Genomic DNA, 25,684 nt, shown 5'->3' with positions numbered 1-25,684 from the left:
CCCGGAGGCCATTAACTTCGATGTCCGTCCACACTATCATAAAATCGATTTTAAGAAATCGATTTTGGGTTTACTCCTCTCGTTTAGATGGAGTTCCAAAATCGATTTTAGGGACCCTTAAAATCGATTTTATGCACTCTGTAGTGTGGACGGTTACAGCTTTAAATCGATTTAAAGCTGTTTAAATCGATTTAAAGCTCTAGTCTGGACCTGCCCTTGGTTATAGCAAGCTGTCACTTGTCAAAATTGAAATTCAGATCCATTAAAGAACTGCTCAGTAATGGATGGATCTGCTACAAAACCTGCTAAATTCCATGCCACCCAAGGAACAAAATAAGATTCAGGAAAGAGAGAGTCTTGTGATATTGCCTATCATTTCTTCACAGAACATAACATAACCATACCTGATTAAATGTGAATTATAGCTGATATAATACAATGTAGCTTTCAGAAAAGTGCTAACAAAGAACAAAAAGAATGTACCCTTCCAGATTTAAAGTAAATAGGAATATAAAATTAATTTTAAGGACTGTAAAACTAAATGGAGGTGGGAGACTGCTATTACCTGTAGTCAAAGAACATTGCATAGAAAATAGAAATTATCATTTGCTGCTTTCTATTTGCAGACTTGATCGAGACATACATGTTTTGGTTGACCATTTCTACAAACAGTATGAGCATTTAATGAGCTAGTAAGGATTTTCTGTTTGGGCCACAGCAGCTTACAGTTAGCTCACAGATGGCTTGTGTCTTGGTTCAGTTTAATCCAATAATATTGCTTTACTCAGTCTTATACTGCACCTACAGGAGCACTTTGAGTGAAAAATAGCTTCTTTTTCCAGCTGACATTGACATAAGGAATGTAACTGCATCACTTCCTTTTACTTATGATGCGTACATGGCTCTTAAGATCAATCTTCCTGAGACCAAGGTAAAAAGAGCTGAATTTATATTACATTTTAGGTCATGTTATAGTACTTATGATTTTATGCAGTTACAGTAGGCATTTAAAACTAAACAGTTGCCTTTGTTGTGACAGCATACTTTCCAGTTTTCAGTTTCTGAAAAAGCAAGTGAAAAGTGCACTACCTCCTTTATAGTACTGACAGTGAATACTACAACATGCATCTGATACAGATGTAAAGAGGGTGCAGTTTGCTAGATATAATTCTTATAAATGCCTAATAAAACCCTAACCTTGAGCTCTCCAAGATATCACCTCAGGTTCTTCCATTCTTTCCTTAAATTGCATAAACATTTAAATAAATAACTATGACTCACAAATTATTTCTGGGTTATACTTTTAAAGAAAATGCATTTTTAACTGATATTTTTTAAAAAAGGGTGGAAATATGTGGAACTTTAAATGTTGGATTTCTGAGACTTTTTAACAACTACATTTGTTAAATTCCAATGGCGAAATACGTCTTTAAAAACTGAAGCAGAATTTAATACTTCTGGACATGTTCCAAGAGCTTTAATTGTTGATGTCATTCTTTTAGTGGTAAATTCCTGGCATCTAAGTAAATGCATTTCCTTAGCCTATTTGAGCATAATCAAGGCAAAACAGACAACTCCATTCCTGAAGTAGTGGCAAGGATATGCTGGGGACAAAAGGTGAAATCCTAGCCCCACTGAAGTCAATGAGAGTTTTGTCATGAACTTCAATAGAGTCAGAATTTAATCGAGGATACGCAAGGGTCAACAGGACATCAGCTCACACCTTTCCTCTAGAGCTGATATTTTCACTTAAGTCCATGTCTCCTCCCCCTGCATCACAGCTTTCATTACAGTACAATCTTGTATCACAGGCTGATAAGATGAAATCCCATCCTAATTCAGCTGCTAACATAAAGTTAAGACCTCCATGAAATGCATATCTAATTAGTTAAGTGTAATGTAAACTACATTCACAGAATTGTATTAAAGATTGTCCTTTTTTTTTTTTTGGTAGCGTGGTGGATAGACTTCCAGGGGACGTGGTGAAGTCTCATAACATTACATTTAAGCAAAAGTTGGAGGATTATATGGAATTGACCAGATCATAAGAGATGTTTAGCCAACTTTAATTTGGAGAAGTGCCACAGGGTAGGAGTGGGAGGTTATGCTTTTCAGTCCCAGACTGTACAGGACAAACGAATTTTACTTGCTTGTTTCATTGGCTGGTGCACAAAATTATAAAAGATTGACAAAAATATTCAACCTGTTTCAGACATGAGGAGTATGCTTTTTGTCCTACTATGCTAGGACAAAAGTTTTCGGAGGGAAAGCCATGCACCAGAATATATGATTTATTTTGCTCTCCTTTCAGAAAAAATGTTAGGTTCATGTTGCCTATGTTTCTGTCAATGAAGGATTGTTCACTTTATATTCTCTAGCACTTTGTAACTCAAACATTCAAAGATTTTAAGGCCAAAAGAGATGATTAGATAATCTAATCTGACCTCCTGTATATGACAGGCCATAGCGTTCCATCCACCTGTATTGAGCCTAATAAATTGTGTTTGACTAAGGAGCATAACATGTTTGGCTAAAGCCTATTTTCCAGAAATGCATCCAGTCTTGGTGTGAAGACATCAAGAGATGGAGAATCCACCATTTCCCTTGGTAGTTTTTTCCAGTGGCTATCATCCTCATTGTTAAAAATGTGCCCCTTATTTCTAATTTGAATTTGTCTGGCTTCAGCTCACTGACATTGGCTCTTCTTATGCCTTTTTCCACTAAGTTAAAGAGCCCCTTAGTACGTGCTATTTTCTCCCCATACCTAATCAAGTCACGTCTCTATCTTCTTTTTGGAAAACTAAACAGATTAAGCTTCTTAAATCTTTCACTGAAGACATTTTTGTTCAGCCCTTGAATCATTTCTGTGGTTCTGCTCTGTACCTTTTCTAACAGCCTTTTAAAATTGTGGACACCAGAATGGATGCAGTATTCTAGTATCGGTCTCACCTATGCCATATTCAGAGGTAAAAAATCACCTCCCCTCTCTCACGCACTGCTCCTGCTTATACATCCAAATATCTCATTAGCCCTTTTTGCCACAGCATCATGCTGGGAGCTCATCTTCAGTTGTTTGTCCAGTACTACCCCTAAATTCTATTCAGAGTGACTGCTTTCCTGGATACAGTCCCCCATTCTGTATGCATGATTTCCACTACGTAGAAGATCATTCAAAAAGATCTAGCAATAATTACCAAAGTAAATGAAGTTTTGGAAGTGGCTGAATTTTGTTGGAAAACAACCTTTTTTCAAAACTAAGAAATTATGTTACAAACTTGACTTTTTCCTTTTTTTGGTTTTGGTAATGTGTTAGCAACATTTGAAAATGTATTTAAAGTTTTTTGGTTTTTTTTTAAGACCAACCCAATGTTCTGCTTGCCAAAAATCCTATTTAGGGGAAATGAAAATATTCAGTAACTGATTTTGATCAAATTATTTCTGAACAATTTGATCAAAATAAAATGAATCCCCTTTAATCTCCACAAAATGGAAACAACTTGACATTTCAAAATGTCTCATGAATTTTTATTTTTGACCAGCTCTGTTTCCTCCCATGACACTTAATTGTACTCCAAACAATTCCTGTCCCTCTTCAAATATTAAATACACAGTTACACACATTTAATTTTAACTCTTTCTTCAGAAGTCAATTCCAGCCCTTAATTAATTTTTACTGCTGTTCTCTAAATTCCCTTCAGTTTGTTAATGTCCTTCTGGTATTGTGTTGCCTAGAATTATTTACATTGTTCTATGTGTGGTGTCATCAATGTCACACAGAAAGGGACTCACTTCACTGGTCTCTGCTGCAACATGTCATCATATTCTCACCTATTTTTGCCATCCTGTTGCAGTGCAAGTTCATAGCCAATTCCTGAATACTATCACTTCTTGGTCTTTTTTTTTTTTTTGCATAGCTCCTTTTCCTGGAATTCCTACCCACTGATTATTTGTCATTGGAATTTTTCTCTATACCAATTTGCATCTTTCCAGTTTGAAACTCAGTTTATTTTGCTGCCCATAGACCTGATCCAGAAAGGTATAGAGGCTTCCTGACTCCCACTGATGTCAATTCAGTTCAGCTAATATTAGGAATTGAGCATGTCTGGCATTTTACAGAAGTGCTCAGCAACTTGCAGGATTAGGCCCCATACCAGTAACTGCTCTAGATGCCTGTATATTGTTATTGTTCTCACTTAGTGTCATATACAAATATAATTAGTTAATGTGCTTCCCCCCCACTCTGATCTTAAAGGATGTTTAAGAAGACTAACATTCATCTTAGAAATTCAGTGGCCTCAGAGACTCCCAGATTACTTATAATAACATAAGATGTCTTGATAGGTTATCAACTACCATTTAGATTGGCTGATCAGTTTTCTAGTATGTATTAAGATGTACTCTTAAGGAACAAACTTCTACAGCTTTCCATGAGTCAGATCATGAGGGTGCTGAAACCAAACAAACATTCTGATTCAGCTAAAGGTAGTAGAAAAGATGTAACAGAAGAGTACTCTTCATAAAATAAAGGGAGCAAGTATCATTTTCTTTGCAAGAGAAGAGGTATTTTCACTGAAGTGAAGGTACAGAGAAGAATGTTGGATGTTACATGCCCAGGATTTATTAAGAAAGGAAAGGATTTGTGCCTGTGTCATAAATCTCTTTGAAAGAGTACTCCTAAATCTTCCTTAGTCTAACTCATCCCATACCTGTAAATAACCACATTAAATTAATCTACATAAACTACTATCAGAGTGACATTGTGACCTATTTGCCTCTGCAGGAGAGAGATACACACACACACACACACACACACACACACACACACACACACACGAGCATATGGAGAATAAGAGCACTATATGAAATGAAATAGATATAGATATAGATATCTATCTATTTCATTTCATATAGTGCTCTTGTTCTCTGTATGCTGGATGAGATGTTCTTTACCTAGAAGTTAAGTGCAAACATTCATATCAAGTAATTTTTAAGAAAGAAAATTCTAAGCCTCTTTAATTATGGTATTATGAAAGGAAGAATCTCCTGTTTATTGGTTATTGTTATGAATGTGTGGGAATCTAGCAGGAGTTCAAAAGTTTCAGCAAGACTTAAATGAAAGGAACTTGTATTCCCTTTCATCTCCTCACATATAGTAAATTAAAAAAAAGGAAACTATTTCCCCCTGCAGTCCTTCATTTCAAACCCTGTACAGCATACATTAGTTTTTAAGCACTGGAACTGTACCAGACACAGATGAAGACATGGTTAGCTTCTGTGGCAGGGACTATGTAAAAGACAGGAATAGATGAGACTAAAACTCACCAGCAGACCTAGATGATGGAAATAACTTACACCAGTGTGGTTGTGTTTTAAATTGGGATCCTTGAATGTGCAACATTCATGGCATAATGCCAATAAGGCTTAACATTTGTGGGCCTCATAGAAATGAGTTTTCAGAAACTGAACAACTCAGCTCAGAACACATTAGCTAACTGTTACCAAATATTTTATTCAGAGTTAAAAGTTAAATTCAAAAGAAATTCAAACATATTAAGTTACTGAAATGCACTTCTAAAGCACCCAAACAACCCTAATTCTTCCCTCTAGAGATACCAGGCAGTAACCATGAAATTAGAAGTAGTGTATAGTTGTGTTTGCAGTTGCAGATTAGATTAAACTGAATTTTAAAGACAGACTTTTGTTCAGGTTTTTCATTGTGTTGTCATTACAAGACAGAGTTAAGGTTGTGTGTGTGTGTTTTTAACCATGCATATAGTGTCCATCAAAGCTGGTCAAAAATTTCCCCTCAGAACTTCCCCCCTGCAGAAAATTGAGTTTCTGACATAATGGAAATTTTCATGGGAAATAACTACTTTACTCAACACTTTTTGATTTTTGTTAGCAAACCTGCAAACCAAACAAATGTCAGTTTTTGACAAAACATTGACATTTTCTGTGGGGAAAAAATGTTTCTGACCAGTTCAAGCACCAAACTTGTGACTGTGGGTTTTAAAAAACAAAACAACAAAACTTTTAGTGCCAGATTTACGAGAATACTCTGGCAGCTTTAAGCCACTTTGGATCAGAATAAAGCAACCAAAAGAAATGGCTAGTTTTCCCCATCTCATGACCTCCACAGTTTTCTGTGCATATGCCAACCCCTACCTTCACCCTCGCTCCTGTCCTGCAAATTGCCCTTCACTCTACCCCCAAGTTTGATTTGCCTGCCTTCTCTGTTAAATATTTGTAGTTCTTGCTGAAGAAGAATGTTCTTCTACAAAGAATTCCACTAAGTACTGCCCTCTTTCAAACTTGCTGCCATCTCTATTGCTTTCAATAAGAGTTACGCTAAAGGCTAACAGGCAAAACTGGGCATCATCTCCTATTGTTTCCAGTAGGATTGAAGTCAATCTCCCCTCAGGATAGATGGCAGCTCCTGGTAACAAAGATTAACATGATTATGTTGAGGTCCTGATTTTCCATCACCTGGCACCTTGTGCAGTCATTTACTCCAATGCAAAGTGGGTGTATAATGCTACCAGAATATTAGCAGTTTACAGTCACTTTGCACAGGTGTAAATGGTTACCAAGGTGCAAAGCAGTGAAGAATTAGGCCCAGAGCATGAACCCCATTTCTTGTATACTAATATAAAAAATTACTGGAATTTACCAAGCTGCCTTCAGCTCTGTACAAATTTGATACTAACAGCAAATACGTAAAAACACTCAGCTCTAATCTCCCTTTGGTTTTTGTACGGGTCTTTGACAGCAGTGGAAGAAAAACTAGGTTCAGTAAACTAACAAATGTTCATCCACCAATCCAACTACAAGGCAGGTAGGTGAGTGTCAGTTGCCTTCTCCTATTGCACTCATTGTCTGCTGTTCCCACTCTGCATGTATCTGTCTCAGGGCTTGTCTACATCAGAAAGTTGCAGCGCTGGTGAGGGAGTTACAGCGCTGCAACTTTGGAGGTGTACACATCTGCAGGGCATCACCAGCGCTGCAACTCCCTGTTTGCAGCGCTGGCCGTACTCCCGTTTTGTCTCGGGTGTAGAGGATCCAGCGCTGGTGATCCAGCGCTGGTAATCCAATGTAGACACTTACCAGCGCTTTTCTTGACCTCCGTGGAATAAGCAGGTATCCCAGCATACCTGAGGATACCTCTCTGGTAATCAAGAAAACTCCTCTGCCCTGTGCTCACCTGACCCCTCCTTTAAATGCCCCGGGAAATTTAAAAAACCACCTTCCTGTTTGCTCAGTCAGGCGTGGAGTGCAATTAATCAATCAATCATTCAGCGACCATGCCTCCACGCAACAAACGAGCCCCAGCATGGACCAATGCAGAGCTGCAGGATCTAATTAGTGTGTGGGGAGATGAGGCTGTTCAAACACAGCTGCACTCCAGAAGGAGAAACTATGATACCTATGGTCAGATATCGCAGTCCATGATGAGAAGGGGCCACGAACGGGACGCCTTGCAATGCAGAGTAAAAATTAAGGACATGAGGAGTGCATACTGCAAAGCCCGTGAGGGAAACCGACGCTCAGGAGCAGCCCCCACAACCTGCAGGTTTTACAAGGAGCTGGATGCCATTCTTGGGTGTGACCCCACCGTGAATCCTAGGAGCACGATGGAGAGTTCGGAGCAGGGAGAAGTGGGGGATGGTGTAGAAGATGAATACAGTGATGCTACTGGCGTTGAGGGGGACACCCCGGAGTCTCAGGACACAGGCAGCCAGGAGCTCTTCTCCAGCCCTGAGGAGACTAGCCAGTCGCAGCAGCTGGAAGCGGACGTTGATGAGGAAGCTGAGGATCGTGCTCGTGGTAAGTAGATTGCAATGCTTTGTGATAGCAGGATTTTCGTTATGGTTGACTGCATGCATGCCTAAACGTGGAATAGCCCATTGATGTGATCTATGACATCTGTGTAATCTGCCTGAGTAATCTCTTGAAAAGTTGCAGCTAGATCTTGGGCAATGTGCTTTATCAAGTTTATAGGGAGAGCCACCGTGGTCCCTGTCCCGGTCAGGCTAACTCGTCCGATCCACTGTGCAGCGAGGGGTGGGGGGACCATGGCTGCACACAGGCAAGCTGCATAGGGGCCAGGGCGGTATCCACATTCCTGTAGAAGACCCTCCCTCTCTTCCTTGGTAACACGCAGCAGTGATATGTCTGGCATTACAAAAGCCTGTGGATAGTTTAGGGATAATTGAGGGCAGGGAGCTAGATTCACGGCTCCCCAGCCCACGGCGCTCTGTTTCCTCTGCCCCAATCCCACCCCCCCCGCCCTTCCCAGCACGTAGGCATCCAGGCGGTGTGCTCTGTCCTTACCCCAGCCCCCTTCCAAGCGGGAACCCTGCCCGGCGGTGTGCTCTGTCCTTACCCCAGCCCCCCTTCCAAGCGGGAACCCTGCCCTGCGGTGTGCTCTGTCCTTACCCCAGCCCCCCTTCCAAGCGGGAACCCTGCCCTGCGGTGTGCTCTGTCCTTACCCCAGCCCCCCTTCCAAGCGGGAACCCTGCCCTGCGGTGTGCTCTGTCCTTACCCCAGCCCCCCTTCCAAGCGGGAACCCTGCCCTGCGGTGTGCTCTGTCCTTACCCCAGCCCCCCTTCCAAGCGGGAACCCTGCCCGGCGGTGTGCTCTGTCCTTACCCCAGCCCCCCTTCCAAGCGGGAACCCTGCCCGGCGGTGTGCTCTGACCTTACCCCAGCCCCCCTTCCAAGCGGGAACCCTGCCCGGCGGTGTGCTCTGTCCTTACCCCAGCCTCCCTTTCAAGCGGGAACCCTGCCCTGCGGTGTGCTCTGTCCTTACCCCAGCCCCCCTTCCAAGCGGGAACCCTGCCCTGCGGTGTGCTCTGTCCTTACCCCAGCCCCCCTTCCAAGCGGGAACCCTGCCCTGCGGTGTGCTCTGTCCTTACCCCAGCCCCCCTTCCAAGTGGGAACCCTGCCCTGCGGTGTGCTCTGTCCTTACCACAGCCCCCCTTCCAAGCGGGAACCAAGGCATCCCACTAACATGGGAGAAATTTAAGCAAAAGTACTCACCCCATTGCTCGACATGACTTAGCTTTCTTGACCTCTACAGTGTTATGTGAGGTATGTGAGAGGGATGCTACCTACAGTTTCAAATGTCCTTCAAAAGTTGATAATAAACAATGATGCCCCTGTGTATTACATGTCTCTATCTCTATTTTTTCTAGGCAACTCGAGTAATGCAGCTGTATCACCGGCCTCACGTAGATTACAGAACTTGAGGCGCAATCCTAGGAAATCAAAAGAGGAACTGATCAAGACCATTATGAACCACTACAACAGGGAAAGTAGGAAGACTGAGGAATGGAGAAATACTGTACATGAATGGAGGCAGACAGAAAGCAGGAGACAGGAATTGTCTGCCAAAAGAATAGCCAGGCAGATGATGAGACTCCTGTCTCGCCAAACCAAGTCTTTTGAGTCTCTTGTAGCCATGCAGACAAATATATACCGTGATAGCCCACAGCCTTCCCAAAGCACTGTTCCTTGTTCCCCTCTGTATCCTCAAAATAGCTTTATGCAGCACCCAGTTCCTTATTATCATCAGCTGCCCCCAACACCTATAAGATCACCTACTAACCAAGATATGTATAATTCTTACCCAGTGCAGTCCACCCCCATCATTCTGCAGCAAAGTAATGGTGAGTTGCATCAGGCAGTGACAAATAAGTAAAATAGGAAATAGTAAAACCTCTGAATGTACTGTGAGCCACCCATACCCCCTTGCATGTTTTTTACTGTATGACAAATAAAAGGTTTTGGTTTGTATTTCTTTCCATATGTTTTATTGGTGATAGAAATGGTAAATTATACACAGCAAGGTAAAGCAAAGCACAACACATGCACCAAAGATTACTGCTGGCTCTCAGCATCAAATTGCTCCCTTATAGCATCCCTAATCCTTGAAGCCCTTTCCTGGGCCTCCCTATTAGCCCTGCTCTCTGGCTGAGCAAACTCATTCTCCAAACGTCTAACCTCGGAGGTCCATTCCTCACTGAACCTTTCACCCTTCCCTTCACAATATTATGGAGGGTGCAGCACGCGGATATAACAGCGATTATGCTGCTTTCCATCAAATCTAGCTTCCCATACAGACTGCGCCAGCGAGCTTTCAAATGGCCAAAAGCACGCTCCACAGTCATTCTACAGCGGCTCAACCTGTAGTTGAACCGTTCCTTGCTCCTGTCAAGCTTCCCTGTATATGGTTTCATGAGCCATGGCATTAATGGGTAAGCGGGGTCTCCCAGAAACACGATGGGCATTTCCACGTCCCCTACTGTTATCTTGTGATCTGGGAAAAAGGTCCCGGCCCTAAGCCTCCTGAACAGGGCACTGTTCCTAAATATGCGTGCATCGTGCACCTTTCCAGGCCATCCAGAGTAAATGTCAGTGAAATGCCCACGGTGATCCACAAGCGCTTGCAGAACCACGGAGAAGTACCCCTTGCGATTAATATACTCCGATGCCAGGTGGGGTGGAGAGATAATAGGAATATGCGTCCCATCTACTGCCCCTCCACAGTTAGGGAACCCCATTTCTGCAAAGCCATCTAAAATGTCCTGCACGTTCCCAAGAGTCACGGTTCTTCTTGTCAGTGTTCGATTAATGGCCCTGCAAACTTGCATCAGCACCATTCCAACGGTGGACTTTCCCACTCCGAACTGGTTCGCCACCGATCGGAAACAGTCTGGAGTTGCCAGCTTCCAGACTGCAATAGCCACCCGCTTCTCCACAGAAAGGGCATCTCTAAATCTCGTGTTCATGCGCCGCAGGTTGGGGGCGAGATCATCACAAAGTGCCATGAAAGTGGCTTTCCTCATACGAAAGTTCTGCAGCCACTGCTCGTCATCCCATGATTGCAGGACGATGTGATCCCACCACTGAGTGCTGGTTTCCCGAGCCCAAACGCGCCGGTCCACGGAGCAGAGCACATCTGTTATTGCCACTAGCAATGTACTGTCTGCACATTGATGCGATTCAGTACCATCGTCCAACTCCTCAATGTCAGTCGCACGCACATTTAGCAGCTTAAGGAATAGATCCACAGCCAGGCGAGATGTGCTGGCAATAGTCATTAGTAAGGTATTCAGTAGCTGAGGATCCATTCTTGAAAGATAATGCAGAAAAAGCACTGTAGAGTCACAATGCTGCCACAGTGCTCCGCATGTGTACCAAAGCAACGCTGGCCATTGGAACAGGAACAGGAAGCAGAAGGACAATCACACTTCCTTCCCCTTCACACAAGCCCCAGCGCCGCTGTGGGACGAGGTGCTCTGTGGGATAGCCGCCCACAATGCATCACTCCCAACAGCGCTGCAGTGTGGCCACATCTAACACCACTTGCAGCACTGGTTGCTGTAAGTGTGGACACTCTGCAGCGCTGGCCCTATACAGCTGTACTAATGCAGCTGTAACAACCAGCGCTGCAAAATTTTAGATGTAGACATGGCCTCAGTCATTGCACAATGCAGGAGCTGTCAAAGCAAGAGCTAGAAAAAGGCAGACACCTGACCATGTGGCAGAATTAAACATGCACACCTATATTTATTCTCCAGAGATAGGGTGGGGGACGAAGAACATGAGGAAAAGAGAAGGGTTAGACTCTGTAGGAAGAAAAAGGTGCCCCTGTGTGAAGAAAGAAACAGGGAACTGCAGAGAGTGCAGAGGCCGGGAGAGAAAGTGCTGGGAAGGAGTGGAGTAGAGACAATAGGATACAGGAGATGAAAATGAAGGAATTAGGGGAAAGAATAAAAGTAAAATGGGAGGGAACATGGGGATAAATCTGAAAGGGGTAACAGTGAGAGGAAAGAAGAAGCTGCTTTTTAAAGAAAAGGAAAGGGAGAGACATAAACACTGACCAGCATGCGAAAATATTAGACAGTATGGAAGTTGAGGGAGAGAAACATGTATCTCCTGACTCTATTGCTCCAGAATGATCCAGCCCATCACACTGTGCTGTTAACATCTGGTGCTTGCTGGTGTAAACATTTTGCTTGCTGGTTTTAAGTGTGCATTTGAAACGAATGCACATACCAGATTTTTATGCATGCAAATCCCTGACTTTTCAATGGGTGTTCAAGGTGTGTTTTTTTAAATATAGGGGTGAATGGATACCTCAGAGCACATCATACACAATAGTGAGAACGACAGAAACCAGAGTGGATTCCAGTGGCCAGCATCTGTTATTACTATCAAAAGATATTAGCCTATGAAATATAATATACCTGCAGCAATTAATTCAGGGAAGTCTTACGACCTGTGTTATGCAGGAGGTCACACTAAATGATCTCAATGGTCCCTTCTGGCCTTCTAATCTATGAACTATTATACCTTACATGTCTCTAGCAGCTTCCACCAGAGGATCTTAACACACTTTAAACACGTTAACAAATTAAGGCCCAGAACTCCGCTGTGATGTAGCGTTACCTGAGTTTTACAGATGAGGATAGCGAGGAACACAAGCATTAGATGAGGTACCCAAGGTGTCTCTGGAAGTCTGTAGCAAAGCATGGAATGGAATCCAGCCTTCTTTTTTTCCCCCCAGACCTTTGCTTTGACCATTAGATAATGGTTGCTTTCGAAAACTTGGATTTTTTTTTACAAATAGCCTCAATAAGGTTTTACATTGTTTTATGTTTTAAGAGAGCTGTCCTTTCAGAGTCTATGTCCTTGCCAATGAAACTATATAGTAGCATCATATGGATCTCTAGACACAGACAGGATAAAAGCATTACTACTGTATGGTTTACTATATGTATGTATGCATACAGCTCATGATGGCAATTATAAGGAGGGCATTTTCTGGCAGTTAATAACTATACTTGATTAAACCTCTGGATCTTCTTCTTAGGCTCTCAACTCCTCCTGCTGATCATTAACTGCCAGGAAATGTGCTTTCCATTGGACATTTTGATTACATAGGCCTCTAGCAGTTCATCTGTGGATACATAATAAGAAAGGAATGTTCTTTACACTGTATATTTCTTTTCAAAAATATGAAAAAATTGATAAATTTTAGGGGTTGGGTTATTTGAAAACACATAACAAAATTGTGTCATTTACTTCAGGAGTTTATATAAGATGAGGTAAAAAATCATACCCAAATACTTCTTTCCCCTTAAACATTAAAAAAAAAAATTCCTAAATAGAAATCTAGCATCACTTGCTTGGCACCCCCCGTGACAAATGCAGATAAGGAAGTAGGTTTAATTTCATCTTTTCTTTACAGATTGTGCTGCTGAACCTGTTGATATGTATAGTAGTTTTCTACACTGTGTACTATGTGGTCCTAAGCATTTGTTTCACAGCATTCAGGTAAGAATTTCTAGCATTCATAATTAATGTGACTGAACATAAAAGGGGCATTTATGATTTACAACCTGGTGGAGCAGAGCATGGGGAGAAGTCTAGAATATGACCTCAGTTATATTGTAGGCACAGTTTTCAGCATCAGATGCTAGAGTGCCTGAGCTTCCATTTAGATGAACAAATTAGCACTTGGACAGACAAAAATACTTATAGCTGCCAGTTTGGCTCACACTTTATTTTTGATCAAACCAGTTGACATACATATACTAACAGAAAACCTGAACACCAGGGAAAGATAATTTTTTTCAAAAAAGATTTTTGTGGCTGACAGAAAGACTAGCTGTATTGCTTCGGAAAGTCATTAAGAGCACTTGGGATGTCAAATTGATATTAAATAAGAGTATAGACACAGCGTATGAAGGCAAGCCCACGTCACACAGTGGCAGCAAACTACGGACACCTGTGAACTCCTCTATTCCAGATTACTCGCTTTGGAATCTTGTTTAAAAGAGCTCATAGAGTAAACTACATTATATAATGTAACTAACACATTAATTTGATAGCATATGCATATGATTTAACTTTTTTTTTTTTAAATCTCCACAGGTTGGAAATGTTGGACGGTTTGGCACCTTTTGATTTTAAAACAAATCCCTCATGGATTAACCCAAATTACTTAGGTACCTTGATTTTGTTTCTTAGTTTTTGCAGAACTAAGAAAATAGACACTTTGTAGACATAAACCCAAATTCCCCTCCATCCCCATGCATATGTGCAAAGTATTTTTAAAACATTCTAATAATGCCTCTCCACTTAGCTTCAATATTTTTAATGATGTTTTAATTGTGTTGAATTTTAAGTATTTGCTCATTTTCCCCATAACTTTTCCACAGGGTCACTTTATAAATTAACATATTTCTTGTCCTCTCAGTAACCCATAGCCTTTCCCATGCTCTCTCTTCCAAATTTGCATCTCTCAATTGAAACCAATTGTTCTACCATGAAAATGTTTCATTTTCATTATAAAACTATTAATTATTCTGTGTAAGGTTACTGAATCTAGTCTCTACTACAGTAAAGCTTCCTATTATCCATATTCAAACCAGCTTCCAATAGGGCCTCATAAATAATAAGCCAAATTCTTAAGTCACATAAACCTCTTATTGACATCAATGGCAACTTTGCCAGTGCAAGGAGTCAATACAAAGTAAAATAAGACTTCAGGATTTGGCCCAATGGCAGTTCAGTGTACTAACGGAGAATAAAGTATAGTTTGAGCGAATGCAAATCACTATACATATTTGTCCAAGATCTTAAAAAATGTGACCCTTTCCAAAGCTATTACTGTCTCTCTGTAGGGGAAAAAAAGAAGCATTTACATAAATTAAACTTCATCAGGTTTGGAATTTGTTGCAAAGAAAAACCACATCAGCTGGAATTAGAGCTGTTCAAATATAAATTGTTTAGATCATAATCTTAAACACTTACAGGAATAGAAAGTGCAGGGATGCTTGTTCAGTGCCATTATTGATTTGATTTTAGATGTAAAAAAAAAAAGAACATTTCAATTAGATTAGCAGGAAAAAGGGTTACTAGAAAAAATATAAATCCTACACAGTTTGAACTAGTGTGCATTTGCACAATGCCAATGTAAATATTGAATCTCAACATGATTGATAGGATTTGTATTTAAATTATAATATAATAGTTTGTTACATGGCTTCACGTGCAGGGTGTTAAACAAGATATACTAAAAACATATTAACCCATTTGTGCATTATAGTCTACCAGCCTGGACCCATTTTGGGCACTATGGGCTAAACCATGAGCTAGAAAAATGTCATTGCTACCATGGTAGGCACATATGTGGTGGTCATCACAAGAATGGATATAGATACCAGAAGTGGTGCGGTTTTTCTATATCATGTAACGTCTAAAGTAAATGTTATCAGCCATCCAATTTGAAAAATCAATCAAATCACAAAAGGCGCCATAACTCAAAGAAACTGTTTAATTTTGACCAAAATTAGCAGTAGGCTTCTAAATACAATTGTTAATGTAATGATGTACTCAAAATAGTACTATTTTGGAAAGCTTGGGAAATATTTAACCTCAGGCAATATATTTTATGCATTTTCCCATACTTTTTTGCCTTCAGTTAAAGCCGAAGTCTGTAGTCACATCACAGTATGGACTTGTTTATACCATGTACTACATCAAATTGTTTGTCATTATTTGTAGAATGGAATGATTTGAGAAAAGTTTTTCTAGCTGCTATTTTTATGAAGTTATGCACACAACTTACCCCCAATTATAAAAACATATTTTTGATGTTATCTGCTCAACCGGAGACATAAGCAGAAAGCACGCCTGGTATAATTGTAATTATCACTGAATACAATGACAATTCATGTAAGGGCTGTAGAATATCGTGTGATTATATCGTGTGAATAACAAAAGTATAACCAGGTACTTTTAGGTAACCCCTACATGTAACTATGAGCTGCTGAATGTGTCATGCAATACTGCTTCAAGCTATATTTACCTACAAAATAGTCACAGTACTTTGCAGATTGTTGAAACATTTCTACTCTCCCTCAGACTCTGCATCTGATGTGTTCGGTACTCCATTGCCACACTGTCAGAGTTGCATGCATTGGACCACACCAAACCCTCCTTGTGGCATTTGCATTTCCCTGTTGCACAGGTACTCTCCCAGCCATGCGGCACGAAGGTGAGGATGACTTATAGAGCAGGTGGCAGCACCATTATTTTAGGAACAAGATGTCCAATGCTATCTATCATTTACTTGCTGCTGACAGGAGACACTTGAAGATACTGAACTGTTTGCATAACTACATATATGAAAGGTAATTTGCACATTTCAGGTGGTGCCTGAAGGAGTCCATTACTGATAGTAGTTTCTCACTTGTTTTATTCTTCTTAGCAAACAATTTATAGCACACATTATCCGAAGATGCTTGCTTCTTACCACAGTATGATCAAGATACTAGTGAGACATAGGCTGCTTCTGTCTCTTCCTCTATCTGAGATGCACTGTTCCCAAGACGTTTCAGACCCTCCTTGACCTCTATACTCAGCTGCTGTCTTCAGCCATCTCTTCTCCCCCCCCGACACTGAAAGCTGAAGTAGAGTCACATTCACTGACAACATGAATATTTGGCAGAATACGACTGCCAAAGTCTCTTCCCAGCTCCATAGCCATTCTATGCATGACAATGAATCTCTTCTTTTGGCCAACACCAGTTTTGAAACAGAATTAATCTATCCAAAGAATAGATGGGCATGCAGATGCAACATCAGTGTCCAAGCTCCACATTAGCACCCTGTTTAATCCAAGTATTTGCTTTGCATGAGCAACATACAAGAATAGCATGAATATGCTTCCTTGTCTTCTGCCTTGAGTTTTGGTATTGCAGAGTGGGTGCCAGGTGCTACTTACACTGCTTATGCAATGGCGTGAAACTCACCAGCAAAATACACTTCATGACCAGGTGGAAATCTCTGGTCATGCTTCACAATCCAGTCCCCTGGAGGAAAAAGTTTGCAATGTTTGATTTGTTCTGTGGATTTGATATCATCTTAAGTTTTGTTTTGGTAATGATGTTAACACAGTAGGGTTCTGAACGTCTTGCATTTGGACATTCCCTCTGCAGGCTCTCACCAGATTTGATTGATTCTTTATTTGCATAAAATTGTCACCAACAACAGCAGTGTATTGACATTTTAGTCCAAGGATAATTTTCAATACCTGATCAGACAGCTCCCCAAAAGTTTTGCACTTGGCAGTATCAGTGCACACCATCTGCAGCAGCATCATACCATCTATAATAGCTAATGTTGGCTCATCAGATGCTGATAGCTCAAATACTGATTGATTTTTCTCCAGCCAAGCCAGCGTGTTGCTCTTTTGGGTCTTTCATAGCGATCTGTCCAAGATAAAGATGGAAATGGGACAGGTGCCAGCTCATACTTCATCAAACCCTGGATATCAGCATCTCTGGACTAGGCAATAACTGTCAGCTTTCTGAATATCTGACAACCAATTGCTTGTGCTTCTGTTGTTCAATTGTTTTGTTGAGATTACCAAATTATTTGAGATTATGCCTTTTTTATGGGATCAAAGAGTCTATCTCATCCCTTTGCAGCCTACTGGTTACAAACTGCTTCACTTCTTGTGTGACAGTCTCTCTCATCATGCATAAACTTTCTGCAGTTTCAGGTAGGGGCACAGCAGATGTTGCACTTGCAATGCTCACAGGTGGCTATCTGTTGTCTGACCTTGTTTCAGGTTCAGTGCTAAAAGACTTTGCTGTCCAAGATATAAAAAATGTGACTGAAAGAATGACAGAGTCATCTGTAGTCAAGCACTTTGTGGTAGCTTCTTTGTGGAGATCTGTTGCGGAAGGTTGCATTCCACACATCTGTTGTTTCATAGCTGTTATATAATGCAGTCAGGTAATACTTGGTCAGAGCCTTCTCCTTTGGGCAAAGATGCTGATGCTTCCCACAGTCCTTGTGGAGAGCTTGCTTGATGGCCATGTTGTGCCGTACACCACTGGAAGGTCTGGCAGTCCAGTATACTGCTCCCCATCTATCTAGTGGGGCATGAGATATAGCTGGCTTCTCCTCCTCCAGAAGTCTGACTCTACTACATTTACACAACCCCATCTAGCATAAACCACATGACCACACTGGAACATGGTACAAACAAGCTCATACTGTCGTGAAACTACAGACAAAAAGGCAAAAAAGTATGGGAAAATACATACAAGATATAATCTGGGGTGAAATATTTCCCAAATTTCCAAAACTGTACTGTTTTGAGGACATGGTTGCCTTATCAAATGTATTGAAAAGCTTTCTACCAATTTGGGCAAAAAAATAGACTATTTTTCCTGATTCTGATAATGTTTAAACATTACGTGATATAGAAAAACTGCACCATTGACCACTATATAGGTGCCTAATGTTGTAGCTATAAAATTTTTCTAGCTGGTGTGTGCCTTAACTTACTAATAAGATCCCTTTTTAAATCTGACTGGGAGATTAATGGGTTAGTTCACTACTCTCTTTTCTGTTTGGAATAGGATGACCAGACAGCAAGTGTGAAAAATCAGGACAGGAGGTGGGGGGATAATAGGACCCTATATAAGACAAAGCCCCAAATATCGGGACTGTCCCTATAAAATTGGGACATCTGGTCACCCTAGTTTGGAAAGCATTTATCTGTTAGCAGAACAGTGTGAAACAAAAACTATAACAATAGCTGCTGAAGGTCTGTTGACACAGAGATAGAGAAGATTCAAGTGTAGGACTGAGGTCACAAATGAATGTGATCTTGCTCATATTATGGCAGGCTTCATTTGTGCACATTACAAAACCGAGTTGTGACCAAAGGAAAGAGAAGCCTGAAGCTGAAAATGGAGGTGAGCTGTCAAGACTGAGGTGTTGGTGTTGGGAAGCTTATACAGCACCTCCCTGCACTACACCTGGCTCAAATTAGTTACCCATTTTCATGACCACTAAAATGACTAGTAAAATTTAAAGGGACACAATCAACTTGAAGTCTAGTCAATTAAAGAAAAAAGAGCTAAAAATAGCTTCAGGTACTCCATTCACACAAGTGTTTCTGTCATTTTTTGGGTATGTGGTTTTACAATCACCTTTTCCTGATTTTTAATTTTTTTCTTTCTCTCACATTGCTGGGTGAAAGATCTGCAAAAACAACAGTGGAAACTAAAAAAATTATTATATAAGGGAAAGAATGAAACTGGCAATATACAAATGCACAAATTAAACTGAAGAAGCAAAAATATTTTTCTCTACTCTCTTTTTGTCGTAGTAACCTTAACTGTTACCTGCAGTAACAGTAGGATAAACATTTGAAGTCTGATTTTTTAAGCTGACCATGTCCCTTTAAAAAGAAAAAGAATGTATTCTATTTTGAAAGCTCCCTACCAACAACAAAGTAGCTGTCATGGCCCGTTCTGTGGGGCCCTGTCTTGCAAACACTTATGCATGTGCATAGTCCCATTGACTTCAGTGGCACTAATCACATACTTAATATTAAGCACATGCATAAGTATATGCAGGATCAGGGCCTTAAATTACTTTCAGACTAAATACTGGCTCTTTAAAAAACATTTCATTTTCCTAACTGATTTTGCTGTTGAACAGTTACATTTATAAAATCCTTATCAGTGACTTCTTAAAAGACAGCTTTATTTTTATTTTATGGACAGTTAGGATACTAAGGGATATGTCTGTCCATTTAGTTCCTACTTAGTGATGTCTTCCTGTCAATCTGGCACATAACTGTGCTCATCTGCAGCAGACATGATCACATACAAAGTTGTGGTTTAAAAAACAAATAAACCCAACATTACTAGTTTGCAATACAAACGATAGTTCTGTGCCATTTTAGCATGAAAACAAAGGCACATTCAAGTTATAAAACCAAATTATAAATTGAAACCAATGGACTGTACTTCGTTTTTTGTTGTTGGGTAACTGAGAAATGGCCAGAATGTTTCCTGCCTGCCCCCGCTTGCCCCCCAAAAGAAACTTTGTAACAGAGATTTTTGATTAGTAATAAAATAATAGAGCCATTCCCTTCTAGGTCACTGCTTCATATTTAGACTGGGAACCTATGGTCCGGTAGCAAAGCAACGACTCACTGGTGCAGTGCCTCCTGCTGGTTGTCTGGGAATTAGCTTTTTCCAGTCTCAGAGCACCCTCTGCTGGCCAGGTGTCTCGCCTGCCGCTGGCCCCATATCCCTCCTGGATCCCAGTGCCCTTTACCTCAGGGTTATGCCCCAGCAGTATCCCCACTCTCTGGGTCTCCCCTCCCTGGGGAACCCCCAACCCTCTAAACCCACCTTGCCACAGTGGCTACTGCCAGTCATCATCTAGCCCTCGCTCACTGGGGCAGACTGCAGTCTGTAATGGCCACTCATCACTGGCAAGGGGGTTGGACCAGCTGCTCTGCCTAATCCCGGGCTACATTCCTGCAGCCCCAGTACCAGTTTAGGCCTTGACCAAGGCCTCAGTCTGGGGAGTTGCCAGGCTGGAGCTTCCCAGAGCCTCTTGCCCTTTTCTAGCACTGCTGTGTCCAGTACCCTTCCCCCACGCAGCTAGGTCTGTCTCCTTCCAAGGCCAGAGCGAGACTCCCTTGCCTTCTGGCCCTGCAGCTCTTTTATAGGGCCCAGCCTAGCCCTGATTGGCTGCCTCCCAGCCTCTCCAGGGCTGCTTTTAACCCCTGTTCTGCGAGAGTGGGGCAGTTGCCCCACTACAGGTCCCCTCCACTGCACTGGGAGGAATGCAAAAACCTAACACATAGGGTAACCTGACACTATTCCTGTCCCTCCTCATTATAGCGGCTATTGTTTCTGTTAAGGAGCCACTGGGTCATTGTGCCATTGGTTTTTAAGAATTACCATTGGCTTCAGTGGGGATCTCGCATTAGAAATTGATGAAACAATATGGCCTATGTTGTTCCGCACAAGGGAGTGGGGATACAGCTTAGCCATTAAGGGGAAGAACTTGTTGATCAGCTGCATATTTTCACACCTCTCACTGAGGTAGTTAAACTGACCTAATTTTTTAGTGTAGACTAGGCCACAGGTTAACCTCAGAAATCAGAACTGCCTATTGCCATTAGTTGCAAGGATGGGAACCACCCTTCCAAAACTCTGCTGGGAGTAAATTCCCTGTTTTCCTTTATAGTTCTCCTGGTTTCATTGGAGATAACCTACTCTATTTGTGGACTGCTGTTTGTTCTGATTGTGGAAGAATGGGTATGGGATTATGCTATAACAGTTACTGCTATTCATATCATCATAACTGCAGCTGGTAAGTGCGAATGTTATTAAATATATTTGCAGTACAGTAAATTGAATAGAGTTAGTCAAATACTATTGATCTAATTTTTTTATTGGACTAATTTGCCTTTTTCTTCAAGTTTCTCCCTCAAATTTTCATCTTTCTTGCATTCAAGTGCCACATGTAGATGAGTTACTGCCATTTAAAAATCTTATTACATTTTTGTTGCAACAACTTCCAAATGTTAAATTATCTTGCAGTATATTTAGAGGTTTTATTGGCAACAAGGCAGCCAAGAAAAGAAACCTGCTTGCCTGCAGTTGCAGCTTGGAGGGTGTGCACAGCTATAAAACCAAAGTAATATTGCCCTCAATGCCCTGTCCCTTTAAGGCTCAAACATAAATACCCCTGCCCTAGTTCAATGTAATACTGAAGCTTGCCTCAGCCAAGTCCAACACAAAAGGTCTAAATTAGGGCTCATTTCAGCTTAATCCCAACAACAAAAACAGAGCCTATGATACGCTCCAGCATCCTCACTTGTCACTTTCTCTCTTTCCTCTGAGGAAAGAGCTGCATGCTGCAAATGAGGTTCATCAGCAGTTCTTGCTGGGAACACCTGCTGATCTACTCATGTTGGTTAGCAGGGATGGGTCATTGGGAGAGATGTTTAACCCCATCCTTGCCAGAGCCAACATTGGGTCTCTTGATCTCATCAGAATGCTTTTATAGGGGATTCGCCTATCCATCCTATTATAGTTATCCTAGAAATTAGAAATAGGAAAGAAGTATTAGATCACCTATCCCTCCCAATGCACAATGGCTCCAGTTATTATTTTGTGTGCTTTGTCCAGTTTGGTGTTAAATAACCCAGGGGATGGAACTTCATCATTTCCCATGAGAAATTGTTCCAGAGATCAACAGACTTCACTATTAGGATCAATTTCCTGATACAGACTAAAAATTTTGATCCTGCAATGAATTCCACTTGGAATACCTCCTTGCAGGATCAGGGTATAATATTTCCTTTACTGGATTTCATCCCATCACTGCAGTTTATATCCCCATTAATCCTGCTAAATAATTTTCTCCTTCCTTAGAAACAATTATTTTAAAGAAAAATTACAAAAATTCTGTACCATATCGGAGTTACCAAGGAAGCTGGTTTCCATGGTTATCTTATGTATCTTATTCAGATCTTCTTTAAGAAAATAAAACAAAATAATTAGATTACTATTATTTATTTGTGCTGCAGAAACATAGTTGCTAAAGGAATTGTTACTGCAAAAACTGTTACTGCTGAGTGATTTTAGACGCCTACAGAGTTTTGAGCTGCTGAGTGGGGATTTTGTGAATCCTGATGGGGCCGGATTCTGGGATTTAAGCACCTAAAGTGGCAGTTAGGCACTTAAATCCTTTTGTGAATTGAGCTGTAGGTGTTGCAACATTTACATCTCATTTGTGAATCTAGCTGAAGTTGTTTTAGGGCTCTGTGAGATCAGTATCCACCGATGTGCTAGGTACTGTATAAACATATAACAAAAGCGAGACAGTCTCTGCCTCAGAGTTTACATTTTAAGCCCTCAATCCTGCAAATAATTACACCTATTTTTAACTTTCAAGGGGACAGCTCACAGTAGTAAAGTTAATCAAGTGGGCAGGTGTTTGCAGGATCTGAGCTTACATTTCATTAACCTTTACAATCTTAGTAACTGTATCTAAATTTATATTTTTATTTTAGAAGACTCAGCTTTTCTTCATGTGAGAAACAACCCTAAAATAATTTATGATGTAATGTTTTTCATTTTACAGTTATGTCTGAATTCCCTCTGAGGTTGCACTGGTGGATGGCTTTAGGTACAGGTCAAATATTTAACTTGAAATAATCACAAACTGTGTAGATTCATAGTATTTGTAGTTATGAGTGGAGCTGGGTGAATTTTTTTGATCAAACCTGTAGATTCAATGACACAGAAACATTTAGTCAAAAAAACCCAACCAAACAAAAAAACCGCCTGTCAAAATTAAACATTTTAATTTTTTCTAATGACTTTTCATTTGGAAAGTTCCCTTTAGATTTTTTAAAATGAAAAATGTTTATAAAAACACAAACTTTTTTTACTTTTTGATTCACTGAAAATGTTGAAACATCCATTATTCATCCAGCTCCAGTTATGAGATTTCCCTATCTATCAAATGTATGGTCTGGTATGTGATGGTGGACACCCCCATCCCAATTAGAAGAAGGCTAATGAAATCCTCTGGGCTCAACCACTACCAAATAGGCCCTTCTGCAGGGCCTGCTCTGGCTAGAGGAAGCAAGCTTAAGAAGCAGCTTGTCACAGGAGGGTATGGTAAGTGGTAACTAGGAGGAAAAAGCTGCCGTGCTTCTGAAATAGCTGACTCTTGCTATAGCTCGTAGCAGAGAGGGAAAGAGCTGACAAACCTCCCCCACTTACAAAGACTTACCAGACCAGGACAAGCTGATCACTGTGGGGCAGGGGTTGAAGATAAAACTTGACTGGGAGTCCAGCTGTGCCAGGCTGCCATATATAAATAAACCAGAGCTTTTTTAGGAAACTCAGAGACTGAATGTACCCTTATGTGGGAGACCCCCACAGTGGAGAACTCAGAAAGGCTGGAGTAAATTTCCCAAGTAGGGAAAGGACTTTCGAAGGGAGAATAAACCCTGAACCTGTCTGTGTGTGACCTCATGCACAGCCTAACAGGTTCAAACAAACAAGAAAGATGGTAACATGCACTCCAAATAGTTGATACTATTTTTAAAAAGGACTCAGGCAAGTCGTTCAGACCTAACATTTGTCAAGCCTTAAAATTTATATTCTAGGGCTAAATCCTGCTCACTTTATGTACATTAATAAGTCACATTTACAGATCTAGTGGACTGTACCAAACAGTATGAAGTCAACAGGACTGCAACTATAAGGTGCATGAGCCCAGAGGATCAGAAGCACGGCAGCTTTTTCCTCCTAGTTACCACTTACCATACCCTCCTGTGACAAGCTGCTTCTTAAGCTTGCTTCCTCCAGCCGGAGCAGGCCCTGCAGAAAGGCCTATTTGGTAGTGGTTGAGCCCAGAGGATTTCATTAGCCTTCTTCTGATTGGGATAGTGGTGTCCACCATCAGAGACCATACCATACATTTGATAAAGAGGGAAATCTATAAGATTCAGGTCCCGATTTATCCTGTTTCTGTTGAAGTGAATGGCAAAACTCCCACTGATTTCAGTGTAAGATTAGGGATCCCTGCCCTCTATGTGGGAATCCACTACTTTGAGATTTAGAAAAATTGTGGAAGCCAGTTCTTCAGGAGCAATTAAGTATGCAGAGCTATGTTGAAACCCCCAGTGACAGCAGTGCACAGACAAAATCCTGGACCTGCAACTTGTTTTGCATAGACACCAGTGACCATACGGAGCCATTTGAGGGATCAGGCCAAAAAGATAAAAATAAAAGGCCTCGTTATTAGAGATAAAAGAGAAAAATCAATATTGTTTTCAAAATGAAAAAACAAAGTCATTGGCATTAGGACTTTCACTTTCTTCTTTGTAATACCAGAGAAGGGTGTGAGTAACAAAAACTGCTCTCTTTAAATACAGTTGCTTATAAAAATAGGATGAGTTTAATTATTCTTGTAAATTTTATATGCCAGGACTAACAGTAATACAGAATATTCTTACATTTCCTTTCAGGATCTGGCTTAATTTTGATGATCTGTGGAGGACAGGTATTAGCATACTGCTTGTTCAGGGACAACTTCATTTACCCAGTCCTGGATGATTTTTGAAAAGCGAAAAATAGGCATTTATATCTGAGTCTATATTATTTCTATTATCTAATTTATATTACTAACAAAGACTATTAGTCTAATATTTAGCCTACTGTACCATTTATTTCTTACATCTCGTTTACAAACTCCATGCAATTACTTTTAGCTGTTTGTGGGGGCATTTTCCCCATAGCAAATATTTAAATATGCTCCCCTTTTCCTAAAAACAAACCAACCAAAAAGTGAGAAAAAGCAGCACAGCACTCATGTACAACCCTGCGCAAAACAGTGTGCATGCAAGGAAGAGAGGAAAAAAATTGGTAAGCAAAGAGACATCAGTTTCAAGCTTCTAGGGGTTTTTTTTTTGGTAAATTGTGAAATAAAATTTATTTCATGAAGTGTCAGTATATCTTGGGCTGGAGTCTGCTCTCGATTAAGGCTTCTTTGTGCCATTTCAGTGGTACAAAGAAATTTCAAAACCATCTTCACTGGCTTTGTGGGTCTCCTTCACACAGGGGAATCCCTGAATAGCATAGGGCTAGTTTAGCCAGCTCTGTACACCATATCTTGCAGTCCTCTTGCAGGAGGTATATAAGACTAAAAGGGACATAACCAGTGAGCAACAACCTCCAGCTGATCTGTGACTTCCAGAGCAGTGCATGGAGAAGGGAGGCATAGAGAGTGGAATGTATGATAGAGCAGCCCTAAGGGTCCTCTAAC

The 25,684-nt window shown here is 40.9% G+C and overlaps 1 protein-coding gene across 1 annotated transcript; it reads left to right on the top strand.

The window, feature by feature from the left end:
• The first annotated feature begins 898 nt into the window (after positions 1–898).
• Positions 899–24,982, top strand: TMEM244 (transmembrane protein 244). Its single transcript, XM_030558338.1, has 6 exons — positions 899–931; positions 13,333–13,339; positions 13,897–14,013; positions 21,083–21,208; positions 22,988–23,032; positions 24,888–24,982. Exons 1-6 carry the CDS (start codon positions 899–901, stop codon positions 24,980–24,982), a joined length of 423 nt encoding a protein of 140 aa, XP_030414198.1.
• Positions 24,983–25,684: the final 702 nt, after the last annotated feature.

This window comes from Gopherus evgoodei, chromosome 3 (genome assembly GCF_007399415.2).
Source record: "Gopherus evgoodei ecotype Sinaloan lineage chromosome 3, rGopEvg1_v1.p, whole genome shotgun sequence".
NCBI classification, from domain to species: Eukaryota; Metazoa; Chordata; order Testudines; family Testudinidae; genus Gopherus; species Gopherus evgoodei.
The sequence above is the reverse complement of the archived record's forward strand: the minus strand, read 5'-3'. Positions and strand labels throughout refer to the sequence as shown.

Excerpts from the sequence above, each read along its gene's own strand:
- TMEM244 (XM_030558338.1), top strand. The coding sequence starts at position 899 with ATGGCTCTTAAGATCAATCTTCCTGAGACCAAG. Across the intron at positions 14,014-21,082 it reads GATTAACCCAAATTACTTAG|TTCTCCTGGTTTCATTGGAG; the intron begins GTACCTTGATTT and ends TTTCCTTTATAG. Across the intron at positions 23,033-24,887 it reads GCACTGGTGGATGGCTTTAG|GATCTGGCTTAATTTTGATG; the intron begins GTACAGGTCAAA and ends ATTTCCTTTCAG.